Genomic DNA, 19,296 nt, shown 5'->3' on the forward strand with positions numbered 1-19,296 from the left:
GTAACTTGTTTTTCAGTAGTGAAATGAAATACCTTGAATAAGCCTCTGCAAACTGTTAAAAGCTTGTTGACAAAGATTAGTATAAGTCTTTTGCAGAACCAAAATGACAGTGACGTGCTTTAGCATCCACTGGTCTTTTAATCAGTTACAAGGCCTTGTGTTCAGCTGTTAGTATAAAGTATCTCCTGTGATACATGTGATTTCTTAAAGGGAAAAGCTCTCTGAGTATTTGTCCCCCTCTTCTGGGGCAAAGGATTAACTTAGACTGCATTGCAATGTTTTGGGTCTTTTTTTTTTTTTTCCTCTTGCTTTGAGCAAAAAATGTATTTTCTCAGATGCTTTCATAATGTACTACTTAAAATTTGTGTTAATGAAAAGTGACTGCAGTTCTGGAAAGCAGGGTGTGTTTCTCTGTGTATGGAATTTAACATGCCTTTTTGACAGAACTATACTTGGAGTTTTTCCTCACCTAGGCAAAGCATGCTGTGCAAGGCAATTAGACCATGGCTCTCCCATGCTATTTTTTTTACGGAGTTTCTGTCAGTTACAGAAGAAACAAATTCTTATGACTGTAGAATTCTTCTGGCAAGAATTTTGCTGGCTTTCACAAACCACCTGTGCCCTGGTAATAGGTGCTGTGGAAGCTGTAACAATGATTACAATGCTTCAGTTGAAATCAAACCTCTGTTTTAATTAGAGATGGGTCCCCTGGCATTAGATAAGACTTATTGGCAAATTCTAACTACTCCAAATGGTTGGTCTCTTTATGCAGTGTTCTGAATCCAGGCCTACCTATTACTCTAGTTTTTCTTCCCTGCTTAGGGCTCTGTGTTCATTTCCTTTGCATGGACTATGCATTATTTCTTAAAAGAATAGTTCTTCATAAATGCTTTAAAACCATGTTTGCACTTTTCTGAAACAAAACCCAACCTTTTTATTCTTATTTTTAATATAACTTCTACAATAAATTATCTCAATTTTATTAATGTAATATTAGTAATTTTACCTTTACTGTTTTCATGCTTGTCTCTCTGAACAGTTTAACAGCTGCTCTGTTACATTTCCAAGCTCAGGGAGGCAAGTCTGTTCACATGCTGTGCCTTAACTCATTTCTTTGGATACACACAGAACAGTTTATAGTATTTCTTAGAAGAGAGAAAGGAGTCACTGGGAGACTGAGTAGTGCCATTGGAAGCTGTAAACCTGTTTAACCAGTTTACATTGTTTGTATCCCAGTCAAGTCAGTGAAAAAACTTTAGAAAGGTATTTTTTCTTTTAATGATTGTGATAGAGGATAAAAATGCAAAGAGAACCAGAAATTCTGGAGAATGCATCTGGCTTTAGTAAAGGTACTACCAATATCAGTGTGAAGTTTATTTCTTTTAAAAGGTCTGTGAACTTTGAAATAAAACTTCTAAATATAGTCTATTGATAATTTATAGGAAGAGCTAGTGTGTATGTATGTATTCAAGGCATGGATTTACCTAGAAACTTTAACTAGAACAGAGTGTAACTTTCTTGTTTATTGGTAGGTACTGTAGGTGTTAGTGTTCTGATATTGCATGTGTTTTTGTTTTAAAATGCAACTCCAGGCTTTAGGGAATGTGTGATCAAGGATTATCTGTACTGTGGAATTAGCTTGAATGTTCAGTTTAATTAGAGCCTCATCTATAGAAACCTCTTACTTAGATGAGCTGACAGCACATCTCATAGTTCAGTCTGCTGTTTACTTTGTCTGCTGTGTAAGGAGGATGTGACCAGGAGTAGGGGACATGGTTTTTCTTCATTCCTGTGGCTCTGCTGAGGCTATATGTTGAGTGTACTCTTTGGTTCACAGAAAGCTGCTGAGGAACTGTAGAGGGTCCAGCCAGTATCTTTAGGGGCACAGGGCATATGACCTGTGAGGAGGGAGCTGAGCTTTAGTCATGCAGAGGAAACCGAGGCAGCCTAGAGGCAATCTAATTATGACATGCATCTATCTAAAGGAGTGCACTCTTCTCAGTAGTAAGAAATCAAGAAGTGGCAATGGCCATGAGTTTTAGCTTGGGAGATTCAAATTAGGCTACAGAAAAAACTTTGCACAGAGTGGTCCATCACTGGGACATGTTTTAATCTGACTTGATTTGATGTTGGCAATAATTCTGCTTCAAACTGGAGGCTGGAGTAAATATACTTAAGAGGTTTCCACCAGATAAAACTTTGAATCTGTGAGGATATAGTTTCATACCTGGAGTCTTGTGCTTCCTCCCTCCTAGACATTTTCACCTCACTTCTGTCTGTGGTCACCTTATGGAGGGAGAAGATACACTGCACAGGAAGTCTTGACTTTCTGCAATATGTGTCTCATTAAGTACAAAAGTTAACAATCAGTGATTCAGAACTCCTTATTCAAATACTCCTCTGAACCAGTCTGTCAGCAAAGTTTTTCTAGCCACCTCCTATTAAACTGTTGTTGTTTTTCTCCCTCAGGTTCAACTTGACTGTTCAGTTCTGAACCATGTGGCCTGTGGGTTTACTTACATTTCTTTCTTACCACCTTTGAGTCTTGATTGGTAAAATTACCATACGCACTATATCCAGTAAGCTGTGTGGCTTGTCAGTCCTCTGTACTGTGGTCAAGGTGGCAGCAGTGCATTAGAAAAATAAATGTGCGGAGCCAAGTTAAAATACATCTTTCAAGCCCTGCTGTAAAAGTTAGTGTCTTCCTTTCTAAAAATCTGCCTTAGAAAAGAGCAAACATAAGAATAAGGTAGGTCATTTCCTCACTTCATCTTTATTCAGTACTTCACTTTTAAGAAATTAACCAGGTGTATGATAAAGTATGAGAGAGGATTCAAACTGGGGAGACACACTTCTGCGAGTTCTCTTGTACACACTGTTCCAAATGAAGCACATGTGAAATGTACCAACACCCTTTATAAAGACATTAATGCTTCGCTTTCATGTCTGAAAATACTTCAGTTGGTACAGGCATAAGAAGCAAATGTGATCTTGGAATGTATCAGGCTGGTGACTCAGTCATCTTGTGATATGTAAATGTATGCACAATCTCTTCTTCAGACTTATGTGCTACTAGTGTATAGGATTTTTGGACTATTCCCTTGGTGTGTGTGATGATAAATGATCTTTTCATGTTCTGCTTTGTGCCATTACATCTCCTCCTGCTTTTTTTTTTTCTCCAAGCCTTGGGGCTGCAGAATTTGTTGTGTCCTTTTGCCCAGCCTTTGCTGTTGATTGTCCTTTTGAGTCAGTCTGCTGATATGCAATTGAACTGTGTTAAAAACCGGTCCATTGGGATCTCATTAATATACCCCTCCATACTCCTGGTTTCTATTTCTCTCTCCCCTTTACTGAATTTTTTACATATTTCACAACTCTTAATCCATTTTTTACTGTTCAGCAGGGTTGTGATGTATTGGATGTTTTACTGAAGTTCAGTTTATAAACTAATCTAGTAGATGACTGAAACAAATATAATCTAATGGTTTTTTTTTATTCATACTCTGGTATCTTTTGACTATATTACATTTTTAATGTGTCATGTGTTTTTATTTTTCTGGTTAATTTCCATTTCTAACATTCAAATAGTTTAGAAGGTCATGTTTTATTGAGAACCTGCATGCTTATGGCAGCATTTCAAGTCACTACATGTATTGATAATAATTTTCTGTTAATCAGTAAGCAACACACCCTGCTGTGTTATATGTGTAAATCTCCCTCTGTTTTGATTTAGTGGTGGCATCATTTATCTGTGTTGCCTGCCAGAAAAATGTGGGAGGAATCATAGTTAGAGAACTCAAATTGCAAGTAAGGTTGTTTAGTCCTGCTTAACATAGGGAAGATGATGACTTCAGGCTAGATTTTTGAGTGCTTTATTTAGCTGGACCATGGAAATGTCCAAGGATGGAAACTGCACAGCTGCTCTGGGCAACTATTTTTTTTTTTACCTTCTTCCCAGTCAGAAGCTCTCCTGTTTGTCCATTATGTCTGTTGTCTTTTGTTCTCCCACTGTGTTACTGAAGAGCCTTACTCTGTCATCTTGACACCTATGGGGAAACTATCTAGAAGGTACAGGATGGCTGCTGTTCCAGTCCTTCAAAATCACCTCTGCTTCAGGCTGGAGAGGCTCTGTTCTTTTGACCTGTTCTCACAGCCCCTGACTACCTTAGTGGCCCTTCACTGAAATAGTTTTTGTTTATCTATGCCTTTCTTATATTGAGCGGGGTGGGGGGAGAGCAGGACAGTGACACTAGAGCCAGTATTTCAAAAGCAGTCTGAGTGCCAAGTCAAGGATAATAGTTGCTTCTCTCCAGTGCTCTGTCTGCTGGCCACAGTTAATACAGCTGAGGATGCTGTTATCCCTCCTTTTTTCCAGGGCGTGCTGCTGGCTCCTGTCCAGCTTCTGCCTACCAAGACCCTTGGGTTTTTATACCCTTGGGTTTTTATCGGCAGAACTGCTCCTTGGCTGGGCGGTGCCAGCCTGTACAGCACGAAAGGCTCTTCCTTCCCGTGCAGAAGACTGTTGCCTTGTTTAATTCCATAAGGTTCCTGTCAACTTGCTCCCTCAGTCTGTCCAGGTCCCTCTGAATGGCAGCCCTGTCATCATGTATGTTGACTGGTCCCCCCAGTTCATTGTTACCTGCAAACCTAATGCAGTAAATTTGTACAGCATGGTGTTTACTGAAGCACTGGGTATAACTTCACATACACAGCACATCCTTTTGCATGATAGCAGGGCAGTTGTCGTGCACAGGTCAGGAGGATGAGCTAATTGACTTTGCACTTTCAGAAAAAGTAGGTAGCATTGGCTTAAGTGTAAATTCTCAAAGATGTTGATATTGCTGCTTTGATGGTCAAACTGCTCATGTGGTATTGTGTAGACTTGAAGATGCACAACTAAATGGGCTTAAATATCTGAAAGAGGTGAACAATTATTATTGGAAAAGTTGACTAACTGTATCAATAGAACAGCCAAGATTTTTGCAAGTTTTCATTAATAGATACATTTGGTCTGCAGAGAGTTTGTACAGTATGTGGAGATTTGCAGTTAGGTAGTTTCTCATGTATTAAACTATATACATGTATTTCAGATGGACCAGGAAAGGAAGCTTACTGTTGATTAACACATACTGTGGCGCAATTTGAGAATGTGATAAAGCATTTCTGTTTACTTTTAAATGTGAAGTGTCGTGCATGAGCTACTTTGTCTCCTAGCCATTTGGAGAAGTGGCCTGTCTTAAGTTTACTTCTTTTCAGTTGTTTTCCATCCTGAAATCATGCATTAAGTTATTTCTGCCTATGTGCTCTGCAGCAGGCTGAATAGAAGAAAAGAGCGGCATGTGTTGGGGGCATCACAAAATGAACTTGAATCTGTGCTGTATCTATGTTGCAGGAAAAAGTTGTTCTGATGTTTAAAGTGCTGAGGCAATGGTAGCAAGGTCCTGGATGCATTTAACTTGAGGATTTGATTGAGAAAAATGTGAACAGAAGCATCATGTGGAGACCAGTGATAAGGATCAAGAATTTTGAGAGCATGACTTGCTTGGAAAGACTGAATCACAGAATAAGTAGCAGTTGCTTAGCAAGAGGAGGCTGAAGGAGGCATTGTTTATGACACTGCCTTGGTCTGGAAACCTACCATTTTGGCTAGAAAACTGTAGGCTCCAAGCATCTTGTAGGTTACTATTAGGTAACCTTTGTTTCTGGTTCCTAAGACATGGGAAGATAACTGAAAATCATCATCATGGCTAGGCTTCGCGAATGAAGATTTGGGAAAGGCTCTATCCACATTTGTTACAAGCACGCTGGTGGCTAATAAGGCCAATACGAGATAGACATGTCCGATTGCAAAAGGCACAGCAGAAAGACTCCTTAGGTGGTAAATTCTGCAAGGCACGATTCTTTCTGTGTTGCCTTTTCTCCTTGAGGGTGATCCTGCATGTGTTCTCAAAGGAAGCAGCAGCGTTATAGATGGTGTGTCTCCAGGCCTCCCAATTGGAGGCCAGAGTAGACCAGTTATGGTGATCAGTATGGCCAAGGCTGAGATGTTGTTTCAGGGAGTCCTTGTATCTTTTCTTCGGGGTTCCTCTCTTGCGGCAGCCAATGGCAAGTTCACCATAAAGCAAGATCTTAAGGAGGTTGTGGTCCTTCATCCTTGAGATGTGTCCTGCCCATCGCAGCTGTGTTCTCATCAGCATGGCCTCAATACTTGTGACTGCTGCTTGTTCTAGAACAGATGTATTGGTCACATAATCTGACCAGTGGATGTTTAGGATTGTATGGAGACAGCATCGATGGAAGTGTTCTAGGAGTCACAGGTGGTGACGGTAGATGACCCATGATTCGGAACCATATAAGAGAGTAGACAGCACTATGGCTCTGTAAACACTCATCTTTGTACTTTTTTTCAAGTGTTTATTATGCCATACTCTATTATGGAGTTTTCCAAAAGCACTATATGCCTTTACCAATCTGTTGTCTATCTCTCCGTCAGTCTTACTGTCCAAGGAGATGAGGCTGCCTAGGTAATTAAACTGCTGGACTGAGTTGAGCTCTGATTGGCCAATGGTGATATGGGGATGATGGGGGACTTCCTGAGGTGCAGGTTGATAGAGAACTTCTGTCTCCTTTAAGTTGACTTCCAACCCAAAGAGCTCAGCAGCATCGGCAAAGCAGGATGTTAAACGCTGCAGAGCTGCTTCTGTGTGGGCGACAAGGGTGGTGTCATCAGCATAAAGCAGCTCCCGGACAAGATGGTTTAAGGTCTTAGTGTGGGCCTTCAGTCGCCTTAGGTTGAAAAGGCTTCCATCAATACGATATCAAATGTAGATACCGTCCTGATCATCGAGGTCTGCCGTGGCCCTTTGGAGCATCATGCTGAAAAAAACTGTGAATAGGGTTGGTGCAAGAACGCAGCCTTGTTTCACACCATTAGATATTAGAAAGGGCTCAGAAAGTACATTGCCGTATCTGACTTGGCCGTGCTGATCCTCATGGAGTGAGATGATCATTTTAAGGAACTTGGGGGGACATCCTAAACGTTCCAAAATCTGCCATAGACCTTTTCTGCTCACAGTATCAAAAGCCTTGGTGAGATCAACAAAGGTTACGTAGAGACCTTTTTTCTGTTCCCTACACTTCTCTTGCAGTTGTCTGAGAACAAATACCATGTCTGTGGTACTCCTGTTGGCTCTGAAACCACACTGGCTTTCAGGTAGAATTCCTTCTGCTATAGTGGGTATTAGTCTGCTCAAGAGTATTCTTGCCAGGATTTTGCCAGCAATGGAGAGCAGAGTAATAGCACGGTAATTTGAACAGTCTGATTTAATTCCTTTCTTCTTATACAAAGTGATGATGACTGCGTCACGAAGGTCTGATGGTAGTTCGCCTAGTTCCCAACAGCGTAGTAAGAACTCATGAAATTTAGCATGGAGTGCTTGGCCCCTATGTTTTCAGATTTCAGGTGGAATTCCATCAACCCCAGCTGCTTTGCCAATTTTCACCTGCTATATGGCCTTAAGAGTTTCTCCCAAAGTGGGGACAATATCCAGTTCATTCTTCACCGGTTGTTGTGAGATGGACTGAATTGCTGAGTCTTGAATTACACAACTAGTACTGAAGAGAGTCTGAAAGTGTTCAGACCATCGATTCAGAATGGAGGTTTTATCTGTCAGAAGCGTTTGACCATCAGCGCTGAGTAGAGGGCTTTGGAGCTGGTATGTAGGCCTGTATGCTGTTTTCAAGGCCTCATAGAATCCTTTGTGATCACCCGTATCTGCATGTAGTTGAGTTTTTTCAGCTAGATTGATCCACCACTTGTTCTGCATGTCACAGAGTTTCTGTTGGAGCTTGCTGTATGCAAGACAAAAGGCTGCTTTTCTTACGTGACAGGAAGGCAGTGCAAGGTGTGCTTGATGAGCAGTTCTCTTCTCCCTCAAAATTTCCTGGATCTCTTGACTGTTTTCATCAACCCAGTCCTTGTCCTTCTTGAAGGAGAACCCGAAGGATTCTTCAGAGGACTGCTGGATGCTGTTTTTAATATGGTACCAAAGTGCTTCAGGAGAGGGATCTATAGAATCTATGGAATGATTTTCGAGCCCAGTTTGAAGGTTTGCCTGGAACCTGTCTCTCACTGTGGCTGATTGGAGATTGTTAACTTGGAGTCTCCTCCTTGGGATACTGCCCTTTTAGGTTTGAATTTAAGACTGAAGTTAAGTTTAGTTTACAGGGCACAAGTAACTGAAAATAATATTCCTGTAATTAGCATAAGAGTATCTAACTGCAGAACAGGGAGAAGGGTTAATGAGACAGTTGCTGACTGTGAGGTAGTCCCTGCTGTTAGGAGTGTCAGGTCACCAGGTCTTATGGAATATAAAGATTTCCTCCTTTAATCTCTTTTGTTTCTTTATGAATAGATTAAAATGATCTAATTGTTATTGAGCAGAACTAATCTAATATAGATGTAATATCTGTACTTCCCCTATTTTATCAATTAGCAATATGTTCCATGTACTGCTAAATAACAATGTATTTGAGAATATTTCAAAGACTATTTTTCTTACTTTCTCATGATTCATTACCCCATATGTGCTGCATTAAGATCCTGTGAAAAACTGTGTTCTAGACAAGAATTTTACAAAGTTGCTGCCTCTTTCTTTGTTTTAAACACTGTAACTCTGATGCATAAATGTGCAATTTTTGTTAGGAGGTGTGTATATGTGGATAAATCCTCTTTTTCTTATCTTCTTGACCATAATAAGCTAATTTATTAGTTTTAAACAGTTTACAATAATCACTGACTTCCTTGCTTTTTCTCAGAGAATACTTGTTTGGTATATTAATTTATTCATTTGCAAAAAGTGACTGTTGTAATTTCTGTTGCAATGTTTCTCAGCTACTGATATTCTATTCACTTTAATATAAGTTATTTGAGATTTAAGCTTATCTTGCAGAAAAATAGTAGGGTAAAGGGAAATGAGTACATTTTGCTCTATGCAGAGCTTGAAGATCCTCTTAAGCAGTTCTTAGCCTGTGTACTAGTTCTCTTTACCAGCTCTTAGTGCCAGAAGTCCAAAGGATGTGCTAGAAGCATCAGCAAACAACAAATCAAAGACCAACAATTCAGCTCAGAGGGCATACTAAGAAATGAGAAACATCACTCTTGTCATAACAATTTGAGCTAGCAGTGCAACAAGAATGTTTTCACTTGACTAAAATTCAGTGGCACAGGGCCACGTAGAGGCAATATTAGAATCTCTCCTATAAATGTTGAAGTTTAACTTCAGTTGTCTTCAATTTTCAGTTGAATAATGCCACTGATTATTGCATATCTTAAGGACAAAGCTGCCTCATTGAAAACTGTATGTTCTTAGACCATAATGTTCATAACCCTATTTTATATAAATATGTTGGAACAGTAAGTCCTTCTCTCTGTTTATGTTGATGATCATATGTAATCATTCTTATGCTACAGTCTTAATCCTGAGTTTCTGTGCCACGCATTCAGACTAAATATTGGTTTGGTGTCTTTTTGAACACTGCCTTCTGCATCTTTCTGGTTCTAGTCTCTGAAATCCTAGGCAGTTGAAATATTTTCTTGTCATTTGTGGATCTGACATTCACTTTATCACTTCAGTGTTTCAAGCTGTTGTGGAGGCTCAGTCCTGTTTAAGGTAGTTAAGAATTTAAAGCATCAACCCTGATGTTGTTAAAGAGTGGGTCTTGTTTCTGTCTAAAACAGCACAGCTAAGAGCTCTGATAACCTGGCACCATAGATCCTCTTGCTAAACAAGTTATTCTTGACTCTTGAGTTTGTACATAGTATGGTCAGTGGCAGCAGGTTTTTCTTCTACCTATGGTCTGAGAACATCAGCCTTCAGTAGTCTCACTGGCTTGCTACTGGCAGATGAAGTAAGGATTGAGTGTAACCTAACAAGATGATCTCCTGTGCAAGAGAGTTATCAGGAAAATAGATAACATGAAAGCACAAGACTGATTCTTGTTGATGCTGAGGACTTTTCAGACTGCTGCATTCTATGCTGGTAGCTGTTTCTACTTTCATGTGCTTCCTAGAATACTGGGGGCACTGGAATGGGTGAAAGATGGGTTTACTTTCCCCTCAAAAATAAATAGCCTGCTCTTTCAGTGAGAGAGAGGCTTTGTAGTGTGTCATCAGGGAGGTTGAGTTCATGTCTCTACTGCTCTGACCTATTTTCACAGTTGAAATATCTCCTAGTTTTGTTTCCAAGAGGTTAGGTGAAATCAATGTGTTCTTTATGAACAGGCAGCTCAAGCACTTGGGCTGTGGGCAGAGGTGTGGATTTTAGTAGCTGGGCCAGATGGGTACTCAGCACACACGTAGCTTGGCATTCCATGCCTCCATCTCCTCTTGACTCCAGAGACTCAAATCATGGTAGGTTATGAAACACTTGAAACCTGTATCCATCTAGCGAGGGGGAGATAATACTATGACAGAGGGAAGGAATGAAATTGGGCTCTGATGGGAAGGGTAGGATTTACTGTCTTAAGTATGTGAGGGGATGATGTTAACCCTAACTGCAGATTATAAGCTCCTGGAAATTTTGTGTTAGGAGTTCTTCTGGCATCTGCTTCGCTACAAAGTGCCCTCAACAGGGAAGGCCTTCCTTCCTCACCTCTACCCTCTGGTTGCTCTTACTTTCCTGAAGTTACCAGATTGCTCTGAAGTCTCTGAAGATAGGCTTCCCTAGAGGGGAAGCCACACAAGGAGTGGCTGAGGTCAGTGGCCTCAGTCTGGAGGAGACTGAGGGAAGACCTCATAGTGGTCTACAGCTTCCTCATGAGGAGAAGTGGAGGGACAGACACTGATCTCTTCTCTGACCAGTGACAGAACCTGAGGGAGTGGCCTGAAGCTGTGTCAAGGGACCTTTAGGTTGGATATTAGGAAAAGGTTCCTCCAGAGGGTGTTTGGGGACTGGAGCAGGCTCCTCAGGGAAGTGGTTACGGCACCAAGCCTGCCAGAGTTTAGGAAGTATTTGGACAATGCTCTTGGACTCAGTGGGATTCTGGAGGTTGTCCTATGCAAGGCCAGGAGTTGGACTCAACAATCCTTATGGGACCCTTCCAGCTCGGGATATTTTATGATGATTCTGTGATTCTAAGTCTAAAGTAGCAGGTTCTTCCTTTGTGAAATAATTTTCCATTTTCATTTCTGGCATAAGGAACAGAAGTGGTTATTCGTGTAAGACTTTATTCTACTTTAAGTTACTGGAGAGGGAGAAGATGGTTTATCTCAACCTCTTGAATAGCACCTCTCTGCAAGCTCTTTAGACACTTGGAGTAGTAAGAAGAAAAAGGAAACTTAAGTTTGGGTTGAGGAAAAAAAACAACCTACACTTGGCTATATACAAATGAAATGTGTATATGGATATATTTGTAGTATGGGGCTTGTTTATTTCTATCTAATGGGGTTTTATTTATTTAGAATCTTTAGTATTTATGTACAGGCTGCATGTTTGCTACAGACAGGATAATCATGAAGTTTAACACTAATACTCTTTGTTTTATGAAAAAGCTGTAAATACTCTGTACTTATCAAACAGCAACAAAAAATCTCCAGTGATCAGATCAAACACACAGGAACTCTAAATCATCTCCCCTCCAGATGAGAGCAGACTGGGTATGATATAGAATCAATTAACCACAGTAATTCCAGAGATGTTACTTGCCTGATAGGGTCAATCTGCTATTTAGTCTTTCTTCATAAGTTGCTTCCTGGATAGCAGCAAGTACTTATGCAGTTAGTTGCTTTCCAGTTATCAGTTGTTTGTATTGGTTGAATTCTTAAAGCATTGCAGAGGAATGAAGTCCCTATTTTAGCAGCTGGTGTCTGTTAGAATCAGCAGGAGCAAGCTGTGTAACTGGTGAATTAGATGTCTGCCCACGGGGCTGTATCAGCAGCCTGTGACAGTACTGAGAGAGGAAAATGAATTTAACACGCGCGTTGCCTCAATTTTTTTCAGACGCTGGCCAGAAGAAGACCCCAGACAAGAAAGATGGGCGACGAATGTCTATTCAAAAGCCTAGAGGGACTCTTGAATATTCTGTAAGTCACGGATTTTTATTGTTAGAATGTTAATTTCAAAGCAAGTGCAGACTAAAAAGTTTCCTTACAAAATATAAGCAAAACTGTAATGTTCATTATCTTTAATCTTGGAATTCTGTGCATCTGATAGTTTAGTTCGACAGAAATTAAATCAGGGAATTAGCTAGTAGTACTTGAGGAGTAATGCTATTTTTTTCCCTTTAAATGCCTTTTTTTTCCCCTTAAAAATCCCAAAATAATCAGTCTGTTGACTGGTTCACTTTTAGGGAACTAGTTGGAAACAATAAATAACAATAGTTACATAATCATGTGCAAGTTCTCTGCTTTCAGCATTATTATAAGCTGTTGCTGCCAGGAGAAATAGCAGAGTTAAGTTTGGAAGGGAAGCTATATCTTGATACTGACCTTCTGGTGGTCTCCTAACGATTTCCCTAGATCTATACCTTTTACTGCATAACTGTTTCTGCATCAGTATCTGAAAATGGAGCCATGTTCTGTTCTTGAAATGACCCTCAAACTGTGCTGCAGTCAGCTTTTCACATTTATGGTTACTAAGGGAAACAGAAGTGAGAAGTATCTGTCTTGTGTTATATACGGGAAATATAATTAAACCTATAAATAATGCTTATAGAATTGATGTTAAAATAGGGAAAGTCTGTCACAATTGTCTTTGAACGCTTTTGAAGCTGGACATGATAAATAAAAATGAGAACTTTTTTATAAAAGGTCTTTACTTGACCTCTTGATGTTCTCTTACTCCAGGAGTAAGAGATGGGGGAGATGGAAGAACTTAACTCTTAATGTTCTATTAAGCCAAGCTGTGATACTGCTTAAATACTGAGAAGGCTGTGATAGTCATTTGAAGAGACAGTATGTGTGTATTGGGAGCAAGAAGCATTTCATTAGTGTGGCTTTTATTAGAATTTGAATATAATTCCAGCTTATACTAAAGGCTTCCTTGAAGTTGAAATTCAAAACAGAAATTCCTGCTGCTTGGGTTCTAGCAGCTGAAGAATGTTAATATAAAGGTGACTGTTTCTATTACATTAACTCCATTATGTCTGAAATAATAGGAAAAAAGGGTTAGTTGTAGGTCTATATTACTGGCATTCATACTCAAATCCCTTAACTTGGCTCTTGCCACTATGTACATGCTTTTACTTTGTTGTATAAGATTCCAGGCAAAGTTAAAGCAACAAGCTTTCCTTTTCTTAACCTAGTATGTTTGTGTCAAGTTGTCATATACTTCTGCAGGTTTCTGTGTTCCAGTAGGTGGGGTTTTAGAGCCCGAAATAGCTTTCTTAGTACATCCTGAAGGATGCATCACTTCCTTGTGAGTCAAAAAGATGATTCACAAGAATCAAAGCTTTTTGTCATTAAACTTAGTCTGGCTTCTAAAGGAGCCTGTTGCATATATGGAACATGGTGCATTTCAGCTTCACAAATGCTCTATTCTAATGGCTCTTGCAGTACATTTCACTCATGAAGCTCATGAAGTGCTTCAGTAACATCAAGTTTTTGGAGCTTTTGGTTGAATGTTGGGCACATATATTTCAATAAAATACACAGATCTAACCTCTAGATACTGAGCTTATGTTCACTATGAGAGATCTGGCAACTATTGTGTTAATTTGCTACTGTTGTTATTTATGACTTTATTCTGTGTGGAGAGATGCACTTACTTATGTCTGGTTTCTGACTTAATCCTACTGCCTCTGACTGTGACAACACACACCATGTATTTATCTACCTGCCTGTGTTGCTTCTTTGAGAAGTAGTAGAAGGATGAAGGCAAAAACCAGACTCCCCTTCACCTCCCAATATTGTTGAAAAGTTAGTGGACTTTTTTTCCTTTTTTAAAATATAATTTAATGTGTTAGTTTTTCCAATTGCTACATGGTTTTAGAAAGGAAGGTCTTGTATTCCTGAAGTTTGGAGTGAGATGATATTTTGCTGATGCAAACTATGGGTTTTTAATGTGGACTTCACACGAGACTTTTTTTAAAAAGAGAATAGTTACTATGGGGATAAATAAACAATAAAATATATTTTCACTTAAAAGCTAAAACCAAAAAGCAATTAATGTTTAAGATTCTCATCTAAAATTTCCAAAATGTAAAAACTTGAAACTACTGTTCTGTATGTAACACCAGAGAGAATATATCAGCAGATATGGTACTGATTGAAAACAGATATGGTAGTAATTGAAGGAAGTAAGTCCTAAACTGCCTCTAAAAGATACAGAAAACTGGTTTGTTTTTGCTGATATTGCTTAGACAGTGAACAGATATTTTTTTTGAAGTTCATATAATTTCTCCTTTTCTAAATGTCAGTTGACAGATTAGATGCAAATTGATATTATCTGTTATTTCAGAATTCACAGTTGGTACTTTCAGCACACAGCTGATGAATGTGAACAGGCTCAGAGAACCAACAGAGCAAATAGTTCAGGTGAATTATTGTTACTAGCTAGAACTTTCTTGAGTCCTTTTTTGGGTTCTGGAAGTAGCATCTTTACATTGCTTAATTGCCGTAACTTCGTTACCTTAACATTGCATTGGAAGCCTTTTGTGTTACATGTACAAACACAACCAGTGCCTACCTACAGGTGTTAGAAGAGCCAACTACAGATAAATGGAGCATAAACAGACAGTGCTGGCCACTGATCACCAGTGCTTGTAGCATGCTAGTGGTTTTATGACTTCAAGGAAAGACTTATCGCTGATCTTCCTTTTGAGAAGAAAGAAATAATTGTGGTTCTGTTTTCCCGATGTTGTATACTATATACATTAGTCCTATTAACAATTAGTTGATATAGTCATAATCTGGTATTTTTAAGGGGCCCCCTGGTGGTCTAGTGGTTAGGATGCAGCGCTCTCACCACCGCGGCCCGGGTTCGATTCCCGGTCAGGAAACTCCTCTGGGCAGATGGAGCTCGTCAGCCCTGTAAGGCCATCCATCTGAGAGAAGGTCACTCTAAACAAACCTGCGTCCTGAGGACCTCACTGCCAACATCCGAGCTCGCTCGGCCCTGGCAGATGAACCTTAGGATTAAAGGGTGGGCTCAGTTCAGCGCACACTGTGTCTCACCTAAAAAATCCACTGCGCAGGCTCAAAGGGTGAAGACCTTTCCCAAATCTTCGTTCGTGAAGACTGGCCATGATGATGATGATGATGTTATTTTTAAAGGCCTGGATACAACACCAAAGTGGTGTTGTCTGCTCCCCTCTGTCTTCACCCTTCTTTCTAGTCTTCCCATCTATTTAATTTTGTTAGTTCATTTTAATACTCTTAAACTACTGTTTTGTTGTTTTCTGGTTGTTGGACATCTAGTCTTAAAATAAGAAAATAGTAATTCTTTCTACACTCTGATTCATATATATTTGATGTATAATTTTTAATGGAAGAATAAGTGAATTCCAAGCATTGAGATGCAATGGCAGTGAAGTTCATTAAAATATCAGTAGAGAATTAGGTTTTAAATAACTTTGCCAGCTGTTAATTTGAGGGAAATGAAGGCAGTTTGAACCATAGCTAATGGTGACTGAAGCTCTGTCTAATGGTACACACATGGCAGACATGGGTACGTAAGTAGCACTCTGTAAATGGAAAAGGGGTAGTGAGATGCACCTCTGCTCAAATAGGGACAGAATGATTTGAAGACAATGTTTGATTAGGGATTTTATTGGAAAAGGAAAATCAAAGGTAAGGATTTTAAGTGACTCTATATCTAGTAAAATCCATAAAAAACTGATTTGGATGAACTTAGAATTTTAGACTTATTTATATTTATATGTAAGTGACAACATAAGGTAAAAGTAACAGGAAAATAAGATCTTATGTGTTTTACCTCTGTGTAAGAGTTGATGACAAGAAGGTTTTGCTATTGAGGAAAGCTACTTATATTTTTAAGGAACCTTTTCAACAAAAGTTATTGTGCAAAGCAGAGTGTGTGAATCTATGCAGTGCTGAATGAGCAATCCTTGTTTTCTTTTAACACTTTATTAATTAGTGTCTTTCAGTCTTTACACTAAAGCAAGCATAGCCAGCGCATGATATGTATTGAACCACTTCAAGGCACCAGCTGGCCTCCTCAGGTCCATTTTTGACTGTTTTAGGGAATAAAACTATTTACATGTCTAGTGGGTCTCCTTTCTCCAGCAGTGTACTTGTATTGGAACAAATCTTGCCATTCTGTTAATCATAAAACAATGCAGTCACTGTTCATCATTCCCTTCTCTTATCAAAGAAGATGCAGCATCATGCTTTAATATCCAAATATTTATATAAGATTCTTAATATTCAGAATAGCATTTAAGTGGCTTCCTCACAATGTATAGAAATTTTGCTTTCTGAGAGAGAAGGAATGACTTTTTGCCCTGTCTTCCAGTATTGAATTGGTGGGGAAAAAATGGTTGGAAAAGCTGGGGACTGACTGTGGTATGTGGTGGCACTTTTTCAGTTTGTTATTCTATGCTTTTCCAGAGTTTTTCTTTGAGCTTTTGTCTGTTCAGATTCTGTTTATTACAATAGTAGACAGCCTAAGAATTGGTAAGTAGGCCTTTGAATCTAGGGAGATACTTCAGGAAGTCTCTATTACATGAACAATGTCTTTGTTTTAAGAAGGTATCAGTGCTGGTCTTTGGAATCCCATGCAAAGTGGAAATTTGCCTGTGCAAACATGGCAACCAAATAAGAAAAGGAAGCTTATGCTTGCCATTGTGTTTATTTTGAGTAAGGTAAACACTTTAGTTACCAAACTATCTCACCAGATGTTTTTATTTCTGAAGACTGAAAAGAATGAATGCACTCTTAAAGGGCTTAAGCTTCATGGGTTTTAATTGAATGGTTTTAGTTTGTTTTATAAGATAGAAACAATTGAGATTTTAGACTGTCATTAAGTGATACGTAAGCAGTACCTAGAAGCTGACTGTCCTTCAATGTTTGTGTGAGAGCAAACTTAGGCAAAACTTTTGAATCTTACTTTACAGTTTGTTTTAGCAAAACTTTTGTATTATGTAGATCTTCTATGTATTATGTAGATCTTCTTGTATTATGTAGATCAAGGACTACTATTCCTTGATTTGGTGGTTAGTTTTGTTATTGTCTGTGGAGCACATAGTACCTATCTGGTCTAGTTACAGTCTTGTTTTGATTTCTGCTTTAGTACTAGTTAAACATGGCATACAAGAATATTCTTGTTTTTTGCATATCTGCGATCGTACAGTACTGAACGACTAGGAGGTACTAATACAGTCTTTCGTACTGGAAATACTAGTAGAGAGAGATGTTTGCTGCTTTGTTTAGCTTATTGGCTTCCTATATAAAGAATTGTCACAACAGCTTTTTTTTAAGATAAGTTTCTAATTCTAATTGCCTTTTCTTTGGCAAAACTTATCTCTTTTCTTTAGTGAATCTAGGTTGACAAGTGCACCTTTGCAAAATGTTATGGAAGGCAATTCTCAATCTTTACTTATATTTAGCAACACAAATATAGCTTAGATTATATAGCTTCATCTTGTCTTAAATTATAAGATTTGGTTTTTCCTAGTACAGTGTTTATGAAGCCTTGTGCTGTTATGCAGTAAAGTTCTTAGTTGTATCCTCTCCTGTCATATCTCTATTGTTCTTAAAGCTATGAATTCTTTATTCTGAAATACTCTCTCTGAATAATTTTTTTCCTTTTGCTTTCTTCTGGTCTTTCATATTGAATACATTTAGGGAGATGGAGGTGAAAACATGAGCTTGAAAAAATCATTTCCTTACTTGGGAATCACCTACTCAAAATGCTTATGCTCCATCTACTGTCATACTAGTTGACTTGTTTTGCTTCAGCGTTTTTTGCATTTTCTCAGTGATGAATTTTATTTGAAAGTCAGTGTCTAACAGAAGCTTATTTCAGTAGTGAGAGAATGTGTTCATGTTTGTAGAGATTGCTTCAGCTTTCCTGTAGGTGAAGAATGGAGGAGGTGAAGAGGGAGAGTGAATGATTCTGTGAACTGAGTCAATTGTGTATTGGGCCAGTGGTACCCAGCAGTGAATTTATAGACCAGAAGTTCTGGTGCAGTAGCTGAACCTACAGCTCAAAGTGTGTGACTGACAATTCTGACCACCTGGAAACATAGTGGAAAGGCACACATCTTTATATGGGGTTGTAATAGGCTAATATTTAGGGGGTAGCTATGTTTTTTGGGATGGCTTTGTTGGTTTGGGTTTTGTTTGATTTTTCTGGGGGGTGGGCAGTCCTAAGATACGAACACTTACAAGGTCGTCAAAATCTTGGTAAATCTACACATAAAATTTGTGAGCCACTCTTTGAACTAACTGCTTACAGGCTTGTTTGTTTGTTTGTTTTTTTTTCCCCAACTGATACAGGTGGAATCAAGAGACACTTTAAACAGTATTGCCTTGAAATTTGATACAACACCCAATGAACTGGTTCAATTAAATAAGCTTTTCTCCAGAGCAGTCGTTCCTGGACAGGTACTATTACATTATGTATGTTACTTATCCATCAAAGACCTCTTTCCCTATATTTCTCATCTCTACCAGAGAAAGCGTTAAAGAACTTCTCTTACTGGTTTTCCTATTGACTTTGCAAAAGAGTTTCTCTTTTTCCTCTAACTTGTGAATTCCTTCTACTTATTAAATAACTGCCTAAAAAGGGAACAGGTAACGAAGCTACTTGTCTCACTTGAATAAGATCAAAGGACTTTTCAAAGTAGATATACTTAATTGTATAATAACACTTGTGTACAAGCTAAACTGTTGCTTTGCAAATACAGCAGGCTGTTCACCAACTGTAGCTCAGGAGGCATATTCAGGGTACAGCTTACAAACAGTGTTCCATGACTGCATCTTACTGCCTACAATTCTATTTTAATAAATTGAATAATGTTTCTATTCCACTCTGAAAACTTACTGTCTTTACCGGCAGTATATGAATTATCGATCACTTATAGGTTGCTATTGCTTTTTTTTCCCCCGTTTCTGCCTTCACTTTTCATTTCTCCTTGAAAGCTGGGCCTGGAAACATAAGTCAGCTATGGAATTAACCATTTGCAATTTGGTATTAGCCCTCTGTTTGACAAAATCCTGTGTTTATTTCTGATTGCTACAGAACTCTATCTAGGTAGCTTGAATGCCTACCATGGCTGAAATAAGGTATCAAAGGTGTGACTAACTTCAGGTGATTTTTTTTTTTTTTTTTTAAA

At 38.8% G+C, this 19,296-nt stretch overlaps 1 protein-coding gene across 7 annotated transcripts in view; it reads left to right on the forward strand.

Moving 5' to 3' along the window:
• The window catches only part of OXR1 (oxidation resistance 1), a 266,597-nt gene that overhangs the window by 191,795 nt on the left and 55,506 nt on the right, over window positions 1–19,296 (forward strand). For 6 of the 7 annotated variants that reach the window (XM_039387650.1, XM_039387647.1, XM_039387648.1 and 3 more), the window contains 2 exons: window positions 12,000–12,082; window positions 18,458–18,565. In XM_039387650.1, coding sequence (XP_039243584.1) covers window positions 12,000–12,082; window positions 18,458–18,565 — 191 coding nt within the window. The remainder of the gene's footprint in view (window positions 1–11,999; window positions 12,083–18,457; window positions 18,566–19,296) is intronic. The other variant, XM_039387649.1, reaches the window with a different exon arrangement.

The sequence above is a fragment of the Pipra filicauda genome, unplaced genomic scaffold, assembly GCF_003945595.2.
Source record: "Pipra filicauda isolate LSUMZ 115617 unplaced genomic scaffold, ASM394559v2 scaffold57_size4234018_pilon, whole genome shotgun sequence".
Lineage (NCBI taxonomy): Eukaryota > Metazoa > Chordata > Aves > Passeriformes > Pipridae > Pipra > Pipra filicauda.